Source organism: Ceratotherium simum, chromosome 30 (assembly GCF_057802395.1).
Source record: "Ceratotherium simum simum isolate JZ-2026a chromosome 30, ASM5780239v1, whole genome shotgun sequence".
Lineage (NCBI taxonomy): Eukaryota > Metazoa > Chordata > Mammalia > Perissodactyla > Rhinocerotidae > Ceratotherium > Ceratotherium simum.
In genome coordinates, this window is record NC_141929.1 from 17838866 (window position 1) to 17858779 (window position 19914).

Genomic DNA, 19914 nt, shown 5'->3' on the forward strand with positions numbered 1-19914 from the left:
GGGCATGGGGGTAGGGGAGATGCAGATCCAAAAGATCTAGAAAACACCCTCCTCAATTAATTCTACTCTGAGGCAGGAAACGGACAGGGCAGCCAATGACTGCAGGAGAAAAAGGATGGTGTGAAACGGCAGTGCTGAGGTAAGTTGGTAAGTCGGCAGTCCAAACACAACGGCCTCTCTTATGTAAGAAACCACAGCAGAGAGTGGGCTGCCAAGGTGAAATAATGTGCCTCTGTGTGCGAGGGACTGAGTGAGCTGCAGAGCCTGGGACACTCTGGGAGTTTATCTAAGCCATGTACACACAGTCTGTTAATGAGCATTCAGTCCCCAAAGTGGGCTCGGTACTGATAAAAACCAGATGCAGGGCCAGGGATCAAAGTGTCCTCACTCCCCACTGCCCACTGCCTGGACCACTATCTCCCCATGTCTCCTGAGCTTTCCCGAAACCCTTCCTTTAATGGGTATTTGCAAACTGATAATGCCACACCCTTCCAGCTGGTTTGTTTCATGTTAATTAAATTAAAAGGCACAGAAAGCAGGAGGGTTGAGACCGAGAGAGAGAAGAGGGATGAGGGGTGTTCTATTTGGACTTCTGCAGCCCAGCTGCTGGTAGCCCTCAGTCCTTAGAACGTACAGCCGAGTGTGACCTCTTTATGACCAGTCTCGTCTTCTGCAAATTTCAGAAGGGCAATGCAGGAACTGGAAAAATAGGTCCTTGGGATCCCCAAGTGAACCCTGCTCGATTGCTCAGTAAAGGAGACTGAAGGGGTTGAGAAGATGAAGTTGGAAAGAGACTAAGTCAGCTGGATGCCTTGAAAAAGAAATCTGGTATGGCTCAGAAATGCCTTAGCAAAGAGGAGACATGCTCCACAGTATCTCCCAGTGCATGAGGACCCCTAGTGAGCAGGGAAGAGCATCTTCGATCCTGTGACAGATGCATATTTGAATACAAAGCCAGTCAACCCAGGGAATGACAGCATTAGGCTCTTTCTCTTGGGAAGAAAATCTAATGTTCCTGTCATAGTTGCTCTTTATCTGAGGCCTCAAAGCAGCAGAAAACATTCATCCAGGTGGAGGAAAAAAAAAAAGAAGGCATTTAAATTTATTCATTACAAATATGTCTTGGGGTCCTACATTGTGCCAGGCTCCCTGCCATCTTGGTGTTTAGAGCCTAGCAGGGCAGAGCGACTCGAAACAATCAATTACACGGGGGAGAAGAGTTACCGTACACAGGTGGTTTAACTTTGTCTACCAGGGATCAAGGAAGGATTCCCAGAGGAAGCGCTGATTAAGCTGAGACTTGAAGATGGACAAGAATTAATGGACAAAGTGTCAGGAAGCTTTCAGAAAGAGAGACCAGCATGGTAGAGGGTCACAAGTGCAGAGAAAGGGTGGTACATTTGTCAAACTAAAATAAGTTATTCTGGCTAAAGCTTAGAGAGCGAAGCAGAGTGTCTTCTATGGAAGGCTTGAGGGGTAGGTATGGTCATATCACCCAGGGCCTTTTTGACCTAATTAAGGATTTGAGAATTTATCCCTGTAGACAATAGGCAGTGACTGCAGCCTTCTAAGTGGTGAAATGTCATGCTCTGAGTGTTATTCAAAAAGATTAAACATGGTTCCCTGACTCCTGAAGCCAAGATACCAAGAATGAGAGAATAACCCATCTTGTCTGGATGTCCTAAACTTGTAAATAAGCTGGGGTGGGGATGGTGACTCTGTAAATTAGAAGGGTTACTGTAGAAAGTGTGCCCTTTCTGTCTTGCCATCACAGAGCAGCGAACTGACTGCCTGCCGTCCTCACTGCCACGCACTTAGCAGTGCTGGTGGCAATCTCCCATTAGGGAGCTGATGATCTCCAGGCCCTGAGACAGCCAGAAAAGTACGAGAGCTTCCAGCTGGCTTAGGGATGGGCACCTGGAAGCCCGTCTAGGCTGGAAAACTGGATCCCAATACCCTTCTCTGGAGCATCACATGTGTTAAAGTAGGGAGCAGCCTCCCCAGACCTGCACACCGGCCTCCTCACGTTCCAAATGCTCTAAGGAAAAGATGCTGTTCAAACCCTACCTCAAAAAAGTGTTTGAGCCTCTGGTGGGGTGGGGGAGGAGAATCGGCTTCCCTGGGCTGCTCCCTCCGCCAAACTTAGAATAAAGAGCGTTTTCAGGGCCTGGAGTTTTCCAGCTGCCTGGAAACAGGAAGAGCCCAATCCCAGAGAACAGTAACCCTCACACACACCCTACATAAAGACACGTTGAGCCATTAGACCTAATTGCCTGTGACTGACACAGGAGTGAGGCCGGCCTTCCAGGCATTTGCTCAGCGGAAAGAAAACAAACAGCTCACAGGGGACACAGACAGCCATTTTCTCTCCTTCCTGCCAAAATGATTCTGCTCTGTTCCCCCCAAATTATAGCATACAGACTTGAAATTATAAACCAAACAAAAGTCTTTCGAGTATTCCTTACCACATACGAAAGAGAAAAGAAATCTCTGTGGGGAGGAATTGGACACAAGCAATTAGTTATTAATCTTTTCACAAAATCAAAAACTTTTCAGAGCTGCCTCTCAATACTCCCAATTCTCTCCAGGTCTGAGGTATTAAGAACTATTTGCAATACTTTTCATTTGTTCATCATAACTTATTAAGAAATATGAGTTAGGTCGTGTGCCAAATGCTAAGGATGAGATATGTATGTGGTAAAAATCGTATATGCTTTCAGGTTTAGGATTTTTGTTTTAATAACTGGGTTTTCCAAAGTGGCTTAAGAACAATACAGCATATTATACATCAAGCAAGAAATTGTCCATCCTTCCCTTTTCCTTTATGAATTATAAGGGCTCAGAGGACCCACCCACACTCCACCACCACGACCACCACTGGCCAGACCACAGTGACTGTGGCAATATGGACATTGATTTCCCCAGTACCAAACTGATAACCAGGATGGATAGTGGAACCCCAACAGGACTGGCCCTGACTATAACTGGTAGTCCTGAGATATGACTTCATTTCCCAGTTTGGAACCATTCCCTTCCTTTATGGTTCCTTCACAACCACTTCAAAAATATCACTGACCAGGTGTAACACCCAGCAATGGGTGAGTGCTTCACATAGCCATCTTATTTGAGCCCCTTAACTTCCTGGGGAGATATGCCTGATTATTACCCTACACCTTACTGAGAGGGTAAGTCACCAGAGTAAGGTCACATAGGGTCAGGTGGGGATTCAAACCCAGATCTATTTGATTCCCAGGTCCATGCTCTTAATCTCTGCTCACTATATAGCCAAATTTGAACTTCCCTTTGGCTTACTGGGGCCATCTTCTTATCATCCAAGGTCTTTACCATCAGATTTAATTCTGAACTTAAAGGACGGCAAGAAAACTAGTAGCCTATGTTAATATCAGCCCTGGTGATGAGAACATCATACAGTAATATTCAGAGCCTAAAGTCCTCTATAGGGTGTTAAGATAAAATTCAAGAGAGAAAAGTTGTTTTCTAAGTAGGATCTAGGCAAACACCTTCTAATGACTTAGGAAGGAAAAATGAGCTCCTTGTTCCATAAAAGCTGCACTCTGAGTCAAGCTGTTCATTTCAAGTCACGGTATAAGGTAGCATTGATTCTGTCCCAGATGATTTAGATTCTTTTTCAGATTTATGTAGAACAAGCAGTTCTTCCACACCTCCCTTGCTCCTATGCATGGCAGATTCCCCAGAGTCTACCACTAGGTAATAAATAACCACGTTATTCCTGCCCTGGTGAAGGAGCCTCAGTCTTTGCTGCGGGAAGCGCTGTAGTGGGACAGAAGGCTACTCACCCAGCGGGCAGAGCATCGGGGGCCTGGGCAGCCGCCGGCAGCTGCTGTGTGCCCGAAGTGCTGGGCTCCTCTCCTTCAACCGCTGTGGCCGGAGCAGGGAGAGACGCTGCAGTGGCGTTCGGGGTCACACTCGACGTTGCAGCAGGTGGGGATGTCACACCAACAACAGAGGGTTCTTCGGGATCAGTGCCTGCAGCGGGTTCATCACTCACTGCAAATACAGAAATCCTATTTTAGAGATCCACTCAGACTTGTATTCACATTCACCAGGTTTTTCACTTAATTCGATAACACAGTAACTACAATGTTGCCATGCATGTCTCCGTGACAGCAAAAAGTTTTATAAAATATAACTTGGCAAATTACAGCAAGTCAATAATGGCCTGTTTGAAGAAAATCAGGAGACGGATCTGAAATAAATAGATTAAATATTACCTCTTTTATATAACTTTATTAAATTTTTCTAACATACTGTGGTTACACATATTGCAATAAAAGAGTAGCAAGAAAGATGAGGATAATAGGGAAGTAAGTGTGTTGGTGCTAAATGAAGCAAGGCCAATGCCAAGTTTATAGGGTCATATACTTTTCTTCAAACTTGTCCTTTGTCTGCTAGGCATGAATAGCACCTTCCTTCAAAAAGCTCCATACACTCTAAGAGGCAGAAAACTTCCAATAATGTACATGTTCTTTTAAAGACTCATGCTCAAAGTAGGAAGCAAGAATTAACACTCTAGATGAAAAAGATGGGGCTCTGAAGACAAGGGACTTGTCTCCAAGGTAACAATAGACAAAGAGACAGAAGTGAAATAAGCTGGTTCCTAAGTCTCCTTATTTCTCCATTTCTTCATGTCTTTGATGATCACTCATGTTCACAAGAACCCCAAGGCACTAAAATATCCTCTCACTCAAAAAGGGATCAAACAAGGTTTCAAAGAAGTAGAAGTCTTTGAAAATAGATAAGCCACACGTAGGGAATTTTCTACACATGTGATCGCATATGTACATTTATACTAGAATTTCATAACAAAACCCCTTAGCCGTCATTTTGTCTCACCTTTCTAATTCAAAAATTCTTTTTGCAGTTTCCCTGAAAAATAGCTATGCAGATTCTTTTCTTGAACATTTCCTCTGACAAGGAGCTCGCTACAGAGCCATTCCACTGTTGAACAGATATATCTGCCAGAAAAGTTTTTTTTATGTTAAGCTGAATTCCCCTAGCTGGTCTTAGCCCCCACCCAGCCCCCAGCCCCATTCAATACAAAATAAGTATCAGACCATCCTGTTTTTCATTCACTTTCTCTTTTCCAGTAAAAAGGGCTACTATTTCTTTAATGTTACTAGGCTACCACCTTCTTACCACCTGGCTGCCCTCTTCTAGGCATCTTCTTCTACTGCCTCTCCTAAATAACGATATCAGGAACTGAACCTAATAAATCAGATACCACTGGACCAGCAGAATCAGATTTCCAATATAAATGGTATTAGTTAACATTTACAGAACACGAGTATGCGCCAGGCAAAGTGCAAAGCATTTTGGATTATCTCATTTAAGCCTCACAAGCAACCCCATGAGTTAGGTACAATTAATATCCCCTCATTTTACAGTTGAGGAAAATGAGGCGCAAAGAGGTTAAATAACCTGCCAAGGTCACAGGGCACCTAATTCATGCCCCTGCTGTCTGCCTCCAGAGCCAGAACCACTCACACACTACGTTCTACTTCTCCCTCGCCACACATCCTCTAACGCGACCCAGGATTATAGACTCTAAATAAACCACATGATCCTATCGGCTAACATGAGACTGGTGGCCAGAAGAAACTAAAATTTCTTCGAACATAATGTGATGCTAAGCTTGATCTTAACATATGGATAAGAGCCTAGGGACTACCTATGATTAATTCATTTGCTTTCTCTCCAGTATATGAAATACTGTCTGGCACATAGACTAAATTAGCTGTTTAATAAATGACTATATCTTGTGCAACTGATGTTTCCCCAACATAAATGCAAGACTTTATATTTATATTCTTATTCTATGTCAGACAAGTTAGTAAAACACAACAGATGGCAATTCTCTTTAAGCAAATCTATAAATTTTACTCAATTCCAAGAAAAAAACCATCATGACTCTTTTGAGAACTAAATAAACTCATTTTAAAATTTATCAGGAAAACTAAATACAGAAGAATAGCCATTAAAACTCTAAAGATGAAGAGTGTTGTGTGTATGTGTAAGGAGGGGTTCATTCTCTAAAGTATTAACACATATTATAAAGCTACAACAGTTAAAACAGTGTGGCACTGATACATGAATAGGCAGATGTCGATTAAATAAACAAGAAAGTTTAGAAACAGAATTAAATATACATTGGACTTTAGTATATGGTAAAGGTGGCATTTAGATGACTGCAGAAAAGACAGATTATTTAATAAACGGTACTGTGACAACTGGGTAGTGTATTGGACAAGAATTGAGTTACATTCCTACCTGACTCCTTATATAAAAAAAATTCCAGATGGATCAGAGATTTTGATATAACAAATGAAACTACAGAGGAACTAAAAAAAAAAGAGGAGAAGATTTTTATAATCTTTTTTTTTTTTTTTTTGTGAGGAAGATCAGCCCTGAGCTAACATCCGTGCTAATCTTCCTCTTTTTGCTGAGGAAGACTGGCTCTGAGCTAATATCTATTCCCAATCCTCCTTTTTTTCTTCCCCAAAGCCCCAGTAGATAGTTGTATGTCATAGTTGCACATCCTTCTAGTTGCTGTATGTGGGACACGGCCTCAGCATGGCCGGAGAAGCGGTGCGTTGGCGCGCGCCCAGGATCCAAACCTGGGCCTTCAGTAGCGGAGCGCGCGCACTTAACCGCCACGCCACTGGGCCAGCCGATATTTTTATAATCTTAAAGTGAAAAAGACTTTTTGAAGTATCACACGAAACCTAGAAGTCATAAAAGATTGATGAATTCAACTACATTAAGTTTTTAAAAAATCTAAATGGCAAAAAGAAAACCATCATAAGCAAAACCAAAATCAAAAGAAAAACAACAAACTGGGAAAAATTATCAACTCACATTACAGACCAATGACTAATTTCTTTGATATGAAAAGAACCTCTACAAATCAGTAAGAAAAAGACCAAAGATATGCCAACTTCGCAGTTAAGGAAATACAAGTTACCCCTAAACACATGGAAAGATGCTCAATCTCAATTATGAGACAAGAAATGCAATTTAAGACTATAATGAAATACTATTTTCTTCTATTTATTTTTTCTTTTTTTATTGTGAAATTTTTGTCGCACATTATTGTTTATCAGTCACCATATAAATGCCTCCCTCCACTCCTTGTGCCCATCCTCACCTCCCTCGCCCCTGGTAACCACCAACAGTTCTATCTGTCCATGTGTTGGTTTATCTTCCACATATGAGTGAAATCATGCAGTGTTTATCTTTCTCTTTCTGGCTTAATGAAATACCATTTTTTAACCTATCAGATCGGCAAGAGAGAAAATATTTAATCACACACTGATAAGAGTGTTAAGAAAAACTGGCATTTTCATATACTGCTGGTAGGAGTAGAAATTGCTAGGTCCTCTATGGACACTGTTGGGCAATATCAAAAATTTAAATGCAATCATTGGTAGGTAGGGAGGGAGTGGGAGTGAGTGTGGAGAAGGGGGGAGGGGGGCTGTAGACAAAATTAAAATGGCCATGAGTCAAATAGCTGAAGCCGGTTGACGGGTGCGTTTTAATATTCTTTTTTACTTTTGTATATATCCAGTGTTTGTGGCACAGATGGAGTGGTGTACTTCCATCAAGAGCCACATAACGTCTGGTTGTCTCTCTTTTGCGATGTTAGCAGTCATTGACGATTTTTTTTTTTAAAGATTTTATTTATTTATTTATTTTCCCCCCAAAGCCCCAGTAGATAGTTGTATGTCATAGCTGCACATCCTTCTAGTTGCTGTATGTGGGACGCAGCCCCAGCATGGCCAGAGAAGAGGTGCGTCAGTATGCGCGGGATCCGAACCCGGGGCGCCAGCAGTGGAGCGCGAGCACTTAACCACTAAGCCAGGGGGCCGGCCCACATTGATGATTACTGCCTAAATCCATTAATTGGTTCGAGACTGCAAAATAGTAATATTCTAATTCTATCATACCTACAAAGAGAAACTTTCCCTTAGGAACTATTTGGCTACCTTGAAGTTCAGTTTGTAAAGAAAAGACAAGAGAAATGCTTGAGTCTTTCCTTTCACAGTAATGCGCTACATAAAATGACAGACCGCATATACAACAGTGGTCCATAAGATTAGTACCATATAGCCTAGGTGTGTAGTAGGCTATACTATCCAGGTTTGTGTAAGTACACTCTAGGACGTTCGCATAACGACGAAACTGCCTAACAACACATTTCTCAGAACATATCCCCGTCGTTAAGTGACGCATGACTGTGTGTACCAGTTTTCAGAATAATGAGTCGATTTCCTCGCATCCTCCAAAAATGAACAATGACATTGTGTTTTCTTTTTTTTTTTGCTATAATTTTATTTATTTATTTTTCCCCCAAAGCCCCAGTAGATAGTTGTATGTCATAGCTGCACATCCTTCTAGTTGCTGTATGTGGGACGCGGCCTCAGCATGGCCGGAGAAGCAGTGTGTCGGTGCGCGCCCAGGATCCGAACCTGGGCTGCCAGTAGAGGAGCGCACACACTCAACCGCTAAGCCACGGGGCCGGCCCATGACATTGTGTTTTCTTTAAAAATCACTATGAGCTCTTGGATTTAAATATATTTAAAATATTTCAATCCACTGAGATTATTGTTCTCATAGGTACTAAAATTGTCCCCATCTTTGGCCAGGGTTAGCAGGAGAGGGAAGGGGCAAAGCTCTTCATGTTGGCTTCAAATTCCACAGAAAAATTTCTAAGATAATTATTAAGTGTTAAGGCGCAGAAAAGCATATATATTGTGCTACTGTTTGTGTGTGTGTTCAAAGGATACATAAGCATATGCCTGCATATTCAAAGAATGTCTTGGGGGCCGGCCCCGTGGCTTAGCGGTTAAGTGTGTGCGCTCTGATGCAGGTGGCCTGGGTTCGGATCCCAGGCGCGCACAGACGCACTGCTTCTCCAGCCACGCTGAGGCCGTGTCCCACATACAGCAACTAGAAGAATGTGCACCTATGACACACAACTGTCTACTGGGGCTTTGGGGGAAAAATAAATAAATAAATAAAATTACAAAGAATATCTTGGAAAGAATCATAAGAAACACAACAGCAACTACCTCTGGGGAGGAAGTGGAGGCTGGAGGACTGGAATAGGAAGGAGACTTTCTTTACACTGTTTAAGCTTTTATATTTTCTTTTCTTTTTTTTTTTTAGTGAGGAAGATCAGCCCTGAGCTAACATGCGTGCTAATCCTCCTCTTTTTGCTGAGGAAGACCGGCTAACATCTATTGCCAAGCCTCCTCCTTTTTCTTTCCCCAAAGCCCCGGTAGATAGTTGTATGTCATAGTTGCACATCCTTCTAGTTGCTGTATGTGGGACGCGGCCTCAGCATGGCTGGAGAAGCGGTGCATCGGTGCGCGCCCGGGATCCGAACCTGGGCCACCAGTAGCAAAGCACGCGCACTTAACCACTGAGCCACGGGGCCGGCCCATAAGCTTTTATATTTTCAAAGTGATGATAACGTATATGTACTACCTATTACAAATAATTATTATGAAAAGAACAAAAGCAGAGCCCTGTGGCACGCCCCTGGAAAAGACCCTCTAATCAACACTACTTGGATCTGACTGTTCACGCAGCTGCAAATCTAGTTAGAAGGGTTCCCACCAGGACTGTATCTGTCCACAGACCTATCCAAGAGCCTCTGATTCACCAGCGTAGCTCATCTGGTTAAGACTTTTGTGATACACCTCGAGTTCAGATTTGGAAATAGAATATGAAAGCCAAATATCCTAGCATTGACAAATTTTCTGTCCATGCTCATATGCTTCTGCTCTCAAAGAGTGTTGTATATGTATATATACATACATTCCTAGAACACGAGAGCTTAAAAGAACCTCAGAGGTAAATCCACCCCATCCCAGTTTATAGTCAGAAGAAACTAAAGCTCGGACAATTAAGTCACTGGCCTACGGTTACCCTGGTAAACCAGTGACAGATCACCATACCCAAACCAGGATGTGGCTTCAAGCAGAGAGAAAAACTGGATTGTCAAGACAAAGAGTTAAAATTTTTCATGCCTTAGAGAACTGCTGTATTTCACATTTTAGCTCTATTCAACATAGCTAATGTTCTCTATTCATCCTAATTACTTGATGTATATAACTTATCTCTCCCAAAAGGCAGAACCCTTCTGGAGAATGAGGGCAAATTTGTTTCCTTCATTTCTTACTCCTTCCACTCTCACCTCCTATGTTCTTGTCTCCGTCTCTTTGCTCGCCTCAGGCCCCCTGCCTGGAGGCTCTCCCCACTTCAGCCCAGACTGAGGCCCCTTGTGGAGCCCACAGCACCTGTGGTCTCAGCGATTCAACCACACAGTCCCTGTGACATCTGCTGTGTTGGCTGACTTGTCACTTGGTTGACAGGGTCTTTTAGCTTCTGTTCCTGAAACAGATTATAGGGCAGACGCCTTATTTTATACTTCTTTACATTGTCCGTAATGCTTAGCAAAATGGCATTCAATAAATATTTGTTCAAGAAACCTTGTTCAATAAACCTAATAATCCAGCAAAAGATATGTGAAATAAAACCACCTTACATTTGGGTGAACTATCATTTGCAAAGCAGGTTCTTTTTAAAATTCTTTAATTTTGGAATAATTTTAGATTTATAGAAAAGTTACAATGATAGTACACCATTTACCCAGTTTCCCCTAATATTACTACCTTACTTAACCATAGCACATTTGTCAATGCTAAAAAATGAACATCAGTACATTACTACTAACTAAACTCCAGACTTTATTTGGATTTCACTGGCTTTTCCACTAATGTCCTTTTAATGTCCAAGACCCAATCCAGGATCCTGCGTTGCTTTTAGCCAATTCACTTTTATTAGGTCATTTATCCTCCCAATAGCACCATGAGGAAGACATTACTATTCTCATTTTACTGAAGACAAAACTGAGGCTAACAGAGGTACCATTCAGAGAGGTGCCATGCAGTCAGCAAGGAGCAGAACCAGTACTCAAATCCAGAACACCATTAAGAAAAAACAACAGTAGGGGTGGAGGGAGGAACCATGAAGATGGCTCGGATGGCTTTCCTGTATGGGAAGAAAGCTGGGTACTAGGATGATAGGCTAAATGGGTAAGTAGGTAAAATGGCAGCTGAATGGCCTCTGGTTTCTGCAACTTGTGGGTATTTCACAAGGTTCCCTCTGATGTTAGTTAAACATTCTAACTTTATGAAGCAGATATTCATTCAAGACTAAGACATACTCTAGTCACAGCTAGCCAAAAAAAGATCGGGAACTGTAAATTCTTTTTCTTAATCCTAGACATGCTGCCAGCTCACTGTGTGTTCTAAGATACTTAGGTGTGTGCGGTGTAGCACAGGCTCTCGGTTTACACACAATCTTTTCAGCCCCCACAGTTGGGTATGGAGAAGGCAATCGCCAACAATGGAAGCTTTTGAAACTGAAGATCAGCTCCTAACATATGAGCCACAGTAAAGCAGTCAATATCTCTCTGTGAAACACAAGTGATGCAAATGATCACTCAGCTCTTCACAAAAGCAACCAAAACTAGAAAAATAGTTCATAATTAGATGACACAGGGTGGGTGAGGCTTATATAAAGAAAAACAATTAAATTAGATGGAAAAAGGAAGAAAAACTTAAAAATGGACAAAGCCATACCTTGTTACCTGATGGGAAAGTTCAATCCTTCCCTGGCTAGTACATATATAGACTCATGCAATTTCCATTTACCTTCTACCATGCTTCTAAAAATTCAGTACGAAATTTGTTTTGAAAATGTATAAACTATCAAAGAATATCATGAGAAAAAAGTAATAAGGCAGGACTAGCCCTTCCAGACATTAGAAAAACAGACTATAACACGTCAATAATCAAAATCACATGAGAATGGCTCAAAACTGGAAATAAACAAATGGAATGAGTAAAGAGTCCAGAGAGGAATTCTCACCGCATATAATAATGTGGTTAAGTGATAAACACTAAGTAAAACCCCAGTGAGAAAAAAAACTATTTGATTAATTTTTATAGGATAATGTTTCCCAACATAGGGAAAAATTAATTTAGACTCAGCTCTCATTATATTTATATATGTATAGATATACCACTATAAATTCCAATGGGATACTTATTTTTTAACGTTTAACAGATTAAAACAGAATATTTACACTATCTAAAGACAAGAGGGAATCTTTTCACTATTGAAGCAAAAGGTGAAATTACAAACATTAAAAAAAATGATCAGGGAGCCTGCCCGGTGGCGCAGCGGTTAAGTGCGCGCGCTCTGCTTCAGCAGCCCGGGGTTCGCAGGTTCGGATCCCAGGCACGCGCTGATGCACCGCTTGTCAGGCCATGCTGTGGCAGCGTCCCATATAAAGTAGAGGAAGATAGGCACAGATGTTAGCCCACTGCCAATCTTCCTCAGCAAAAAGAGGAGGATTGGCATCGGATGTTAGCTCAGGGCTAATCTTCCTCACCAAAAAAAAAAAAAAAAACTCAGATAATTATTTTTTAAATTTTAACTCCTTTTCTACAAAAGCCACAGAAAAAGAGATAAAAGGCAAAACTATGATATAGAAGGAAAACTTATAGGGAGCGGGCCCCGTGGCTTAGTGGTTAAGTGCGTGCGCTCCGCTGCTGGCGGCCTGGGTTCAGATCCCGGGCGCGCACCGACACACCGCTTCTCCGGCCATGCTGAGGCAGCATCCCACATACAGCAACTAGAAGGACGTGCACCTATGACATGCAGCTGTCTACCGGGGCTTTGGAGAAAAGAGGGAGGAGGATTGGCAACAGACGTTAGCTCAGAGCCGGTCTTCCTCAGCAAAAAAAAAAAAAGGGAGGAGGAGGATTGGCACGGATGTTAGCTCAGGGCTGATCTTAAAAAAAAAAAAAAAAGAAGGAAAACTTATAAACATAACACATAGCATAAAACTTGTACCTAGATGCTTCATACCCATTAAGATAGCTATCAAAAATAAAACAAGTGTTGGCAAAGATGTAGAAAACCTGGAACCCTCACTCATTGGTGGTGGGAATGGAAAACAGTGCAGCTGCTATGGAAAACAGTTTGAAGGTTCCTCAAAAAGTTAAACATAGAATTACCATATGACCTATCAACTCTACTCCTAGGTACATCACCCAGAGAATTGAAAGCAGGGACTCAGACAGATACTTGTATATCCACGTTCACAGCAGCACTTTCTACAACAGTCAAGAGGTGGACACAATCCAAATGCCTATTGATATATGAATGGATAAATAAAATGTGGTATATACACATACAATGCAGAATTATTCAGCCATAAAAAGGAACGAAATTCTGATACAAGCTACAATGGAGAGGAATCTTGAAAACATTATGCTAAGTGAAATAAGCCAGAGACAAAAGGACAAATTATTCCACTCATAATATGAGGTACCTAGAATAAACCAATCCATAGAGACATAAAGTAGAATAGAGGTCACCGGGGCTGGGGCTGGGATGAGAGGAGAGGAAAATGTTACCGCTTCAATGGTACAGAGTTCCCACCTGGCATGAAGGGAAAGTTCTGGAAGTGGACAGTGGTGTAGTTGCACAACACTGAATGTACTTAATGTCACTGAATCATACATTTAAGAATGGTTTAAATGGTAAATTTTGTTATGTATATTTCACATAATTTTTTTAAAAAGCGTACCTAGAATATATAAATCTTTAAAATAAACTTCCAAATCTCCAAAGGACAAATAATCAAACACTCTGAAAAAAGTCACACAAGAGAAAAGAAACAGTCGCGCAACTAATAATTGAAGAAATGCAATGAGGTTAAACAATGAGGTGACACTAAACACCTGTTAGCAAAATGATAAACCGGTATGTACAAGGCTGCAGGAAACAATAAACCTCATACACCACTTGAGGAAAATTTTATACTCCCTTGGGACCCATGATTGCTTCTAGTAATATACATTAGATCTCACTTTTAAAAATTCATATCCTTTGACTCAAGAACTTCATTCGAGAAGAAACAAACCTGTGTGCAAGGACGTTTACATCAGGATTTTGTTTTACAAGAGGGAAATACACAAGAATTAAGGAATGGTTAAACCAATTATGGTGTATTAACTGTGAGATAGCACGAGGCCACCAAAAAAAGGTAAACGAGAAGACCAGAAAGATACATGGAAGCGTGTAGAAAAAATAATGAAGTGCGGGGCCGGCCCGCGCTCCACTACTGGCGGCTCGGGTTCGGATCCCGGGCGCGCATCTACACATCGCTTGTCCGGCCATGCTGAGGCAGCGTCCCACATATAGCAACTAGAAGGATGTGCAACTATGACATACGACTATCTACTGGGGCTTTGGGGAGAAAAAGGATTGGCAATAGATGTTAGCTCAGGGCCGGTCTTCCTCAGCAAAAAGAGGAGGATTGGCATGGACGTTAGCTCAGGGCTGATCTTCCTCAAAAAAAAAAAAAAAAAATGAAGTAAAAACCAGAATATCTAGCCATGCTGTGTAATTATAACGTATGAAATTATTCATAAAGATAAAAGCTGACTTTGATTAAGAGCTTAATGTGTCCCAGGCACCAGGCCAGACACTCCCCTCTACAGACACCCTACCACGCAAGTCACTGGGCCTTATACACACACTACATGCAGGGGATCAGAATCCGACTGCAGCCAGTGTGACTCCTGACCTATGTGCATGGAAATCCCATTTAAGGAGGAGTGAGAGATGTAATTTGCGGGGTAAAGTTTTCAATACAAAATTAGAAAGTAAATCATTCCACACAAGTCTCAACGAAGTGTTACACCATTAGTCTACTTCTCGATTCCACCACTTCTAAAACTTAGAAATAGAATATTTATATAGACAGGTTGCCACTCACTTTCATTTTATAAAAATGGATACTTTACAGTTGTGACAACATGAAAAAACCACCTGGAACTCAGCTCCATTTTTGCCCCAAATGTCTTTTTCATGCATAACGGCAAGAACACAGCCAAAACGGCTTGCTAAATAAATCTTGTGTGTCTGTGGAAACATTTCCTGGAGGCATGGCTCACTACCACCACCATTTTGGAACGGGTCCTCACAGTTCTAACAGCAGCATATTGAAGGATGGAGATGTCCTCATTCATATCCTCAAACCCCTTTCTAGTCTTGTGCTACCATAGAGGGAGGCTTCTGTCTGCTTCCCAAAGGAAAGGAGATCTTTCTGTACCCCTTGGATAGACATTAAAGAGCCTACAAAGTCCAGGCTGGCTGTGCGGCAAAGGTGAACTGTCATCCCAGCTGAAAGGGGAGAGACGAGACAGAGGCCAAGGACTTAGTACTTTAACAGGCAGAAATCCCTAAAATGCAATGACTGTCCTTCACAGACAGGTTTGGGGAACAGTGTGGGCATTCACATGCACCACCATAAAACATTCCCAAGGCAGTTTGGGGTTACAGATATTTGGCTTTATGAAAGACACGGCTGGCACCCGCCTTGTCTGCTGAAACATAACGTCCCTGGAGATAAGGACAATATGCAAGGTACCTAAAAATAAATGTAGGGGACATACAGATCTGCTTAAGTGTCTAAGAAGAGCAACTCAAAGACCATCACCATATAAAACTATTTACCAATAGTTTTCATAAGAAAAGCAAAGGTGGCTGAGGGAAACCAGTGTCAGAAAAATGTAGGGCCCTGAAGAACAAAGTGGTTGGTAGCACAGCCATGGCCTCCAGGAAGCAACTGCTTCCAAAAAGCCAGTTCCCCTCTCCCATTTGTACACACTGGTCCTCCTCTATGAGTGACTTATTTTTCTAAGAGAAGCATGTTTACTGGTGCTCATGGAGCTGCATACGGTTTTCTATAACACAGTTCATGGCCGCCACCTCGCTGTCCCCTTCACACAGACAGGAAGCCAGGCCACCCTTGGCTTCTCTGACTGGATGTTCCAGCACTCAGATATGGTGGATGGCACAGGAGCACCAGGTAGGCTGAGATAGCAGCCCCTTGTGCTCCTCACCACCACTTCATCCTTGTTCTCAAGGCTCAGGGCAAGCTAGCTAACTCAATTCCTTAAGGAAAGTCCCAGATTCCAGGGAGAAAGACAGGCCATCGCCCACACATTGAGCCCTGCAGGACACAGACCACTCTGCCTTGCAGCCCACTGCCAACAACAGAATAACCAAACAACGTTAAGTTATCCGAGGGACTCTGCAGCCCTCATACGGTGCTGCCAGAGAACTGAAAGTCATTAGAAAGTAACCCAAATCGATTTCTCCTACTTAATAAGTTTGTCACACAAAGGGCAGTAATAGTGCCATGACAACACTTTATGTGAAGAAGCTATGCTGCTCCGGATCCCTTGCCCTCCATGCCACACTTCTGTTATCACAAGCATCTACAAAATAATTTCAGTGTCACTTACCAATTTAAACACCTGCATTTCCCCCACCTACAGTTTATCAAAGTAAATATCCATGTCCCTTCCCAACTGCCCCAATTTAAGACAAATTACCAAATGACCAGGAGTCACTAAAGATTTGATAACCTGCAAGAGGTTTAGAAAAATTAATGATTTTTTTCCTTTTTAATTTCTATACTGTCCCAATGAGACAGGAGGAAAGCATGACAAAAACTGATTTGTTTTGAAATAGGTTCTTCCCTTCCCACTTACGGGGAAGCAGAGTCAAGTGCAGAGACGTTCTATGTGGATGTGGAAAGGCTAACTGTCTACTCTCAAATGGGACAAACACTCTCACTGGAATAGCCACACACAATGCCCCCCGAGTGGCAGCTTGGCTTTGCCCCTGGTCAGTGGCCCAACCTGTGCACCAGTGCTGCCATCTTCTCTCACCCAGCTCTTATCAACAACATTCAGCCCTCTTTCTCCCTAGTCTGATCATTTCCTTAAATTCAGGAAATAAGAAATGTGTTACGTATAAGTAAAATAGCTCCCCTCAATGAAATCCAATGTTGATAAGAAATGAATAGAAAAATCAATACTTTTTATTTCTCTGCAAAGGAATATTTTAGAAGAGGGCAGTGATATGGAGAATAACCTTGGCTATATAGAATATGCCAGAAAGAAAAGAAGACAAGTCAATGGAAAGACTGAAGGATTCAAATTCATCTTAGTATTGAAGCCTTCTCTCGCCCACCCTATACTCCGACACGATAGGCAGAGTCCCAACTCCAAGCAAAAATAGGTTAGAGGCCACTGCTTTAGTCCAGGCTGGCATTCTGGGCTGTCACTCACCTGTGCCATTCGCCAAGCCACCGTGGCTTGGGTTCTTGATGGGCTGGCGGTGCCGGGTGCTAGTACCAGGGCTCTGCTCACCGGCTGCTGTGGTTGTTCTGGCTGAACCACCTGAATGTCTGTGCGTCCTGGGGATTCAAAGTATAAAGCAGACAGATATAAGTCACTGTGAAAAAGAAAGAGGTGTATCCCACCTAAGTCACCGTATTCCCTCTCTCACTATTTATTGGAAATAAGACCTTTAATAGCCCCTCTAGTCTTTGACTCAACGGAAGCTGGCTCCAAACAGAGAGACCCAGGTAAGCTTCCTTCTTGGTAAAAGCCCAGAAGGCAACTTCGGGTAAACTTTTCCACTTGAAGTAAACACATCCAGAGTGAATTGCCCCCACATCTGAAATAACTGGCAAAATATCCTGTGACCATCATATTATTTTTATTGGGTTCGAATGTAAGAAATAAACAAGAATCATTGGATACGCTACAGATGACATATTTCTCCCATTAGGCGAAAAGAGCCCGAAACTTATCCAAATCCATTTGCTCTATAGCTAGAAACAGGCTTCCCTTGGGAACAGAAATCAAAGAGCATTAGACGACTTCAGCCAAGGCATATGCTGACATGTTTTATCTAGAAAAGATGACTCAATGGTCCATCCAAGTAAATGAAGAACAATGCAGAAAGGGATCTATATCACAAGGACAATGGTGAGAGAACCAATCTGACATCTTCAGAAAACACGAGGCCACAGGCAGCATGCATTCTCAGGGTCCTGTTGTAGCTTGACCTCATTCACTCAGTGAAAACGTCTAAGCCTCCCTGCCCTTCAGTTCAGCTGTTTTGTCAAAGGAGATCATTCTACTACTTAGTCATTATATGCTACTTTTCAACAGTGAGATGATTTAAATATTATCCAATGAAGAAAAGACCACTCCTGTCCAGGCAGAGAAACAGAGGTCCAGAGAACAATCTATATCACATGACATGAAGCAGTGAGAACTAGATTATTATGCCCATTTTACAGATAAGAAAACAGACACAGAGAAAGTAAACAACAGAGCAAAGACTCAAATCTGGACGGTCTAAGGTCAAGAGACCATGCTGTTGGGTTGGAGGCTGGGGGTGGGAGGCCTGGACTTAAGGTAACTCTCTCCCAGGCTATTCTTTCACTGGTCACTTGGCCAATGGACAGATGAAGAGATCTAATAGAAAGTTCCCTCACTGGGAGGCTCCATACCCACCAGAACACCTTTGCTGGTGAGACTCTCTAGTCCAGTGTGTTGGGACAAGCCTGTAGCACAGCAAACTCGGAGGTTCCTCAGGGAACAACTATCGACCCCACCGACTACATTCTCTAGCACAAGAAACAGATTTTTCCAACAAGATGGGCATAAACCAAAACGTTAACAGTGGTTATCTTTGGACACTGGGAATATGGATGCCTTTAGCTTTTCCCTCTGTGCTTAACCAGATTTTTCCAGTTTTCTTCATTGAAAAAAATGAAGATACACAAATCATCTTCATTCTGGTATACTTTTGAGTAAGGAAAGAACACAATGTTTTAAAAAGAGGAAACAAAGGTTTTTCTTGGGCCAAAACTACAACAACAACAAGAAAAGAAGAAACCTAGCAAACCCCGGAGTCCTTTATACCTAAAGACAGTGTGTCAGTTAAAAATGGATGGAGAGGGCACCACTGAGCTATGGAAATAAAGATTTAATTTGGACTCTCTTTTTCCACCTTATTTTTCCCTGAGCTAATTTCATAAATCAAAAGCTGTCAACCACACCTCAGTCAAGAAAAATATTTCAAAGTCCCCACTTCGTGGGAAGAAATGTCAGTATTGAGCATTTTACCACAACCCCTCATTGAAAGGAGAATGAGTGCAGATTAGTTCCAAAGGGAAAGATGGTCTCTAGCCACTGGTGAATGTGTGGATATGTGTTGAGGGCAGAGAGCTTAAGAGAGATAAAATTGGTTAATAGAAGGTTTATTTCAGCCAAGAATCCCCTTAAAAGGACAAAAAAGCCTCTCTGATTTGGTACTCACAGCCCACAGCAGAGGGCCGTATCCCTCAAGGAGGAGCAGGCCACGTGGGCGGCATAGAAAATGCAACATCAGTCCTGTCACACACTTGGGCTCTGACAAGCTCATGATTTTTTCCAGGGGCCGGGGCTTCTTGTCTCTCTGCTGAGCAGCTGGGCATGACAACAGGGTGGGTCCCATTACTCTCCTGGCTCCTCCCTCCCTTCCCCGAAAGGGCATGTGGTCAGAGTTGAGAGAGAATACTTTCAGAAATGTTTAACCACTAATGATAGCAGCTTACCCTGGATGACAGGCTGGAGTGAAGCCGGGATTAGCCTGTAAACCAGGGGCAGCTGGGACCACTTTGCGTGAATTGCTGCCTCCCTGCCCGTGGCCCACCGCCACTCCTGCTGCCCCCCCACCACACCCACACATAAATACCCTTCCCCTAGATTCTTCCCTTGCCCTAAATCTGGAGCTTCCACTTTTTTCCTCTCGAATTACCTTTAAAATAAGACTCTCAGAAGGAAGAGAAGGCCTCAACATTTGAGGAAAATCTTCTCTCCAGCAGTTTCCTCTCTTGGAGGACTCAACCCTTAAAAGACTGGATTGTGTTGTGATTTA

The 19914-nt window shown here is 42.5% G+C and overlaps 1 protein-coding gene across 1 annotated transcript in view; it reads right to left on the reverse strand.

The window, feature by feature from the left end:
- Positions 1–19914, reverse strand: part of WWP2 (WW domain containing E3 ubiquitin protein ligase 2) — a 134976-nt gene that overhangs the window by 39521 nt on the left and 75541 nt on the right. The window contains exons 7-8 of the mRNA XM_004431787.3: positions 17268–17395; positions 3819–4029 (exon numbers count right to left, since the gene is read on the reverse strand). Coding sequence (XP_004431844.1) covers positions 3819–4029; positions 17268–17395 — 339 coding nt within the window. The remainder of the gene's footprint in view (positions 1–3818; positions 4030–17267; positions 17396–19914) is intronic.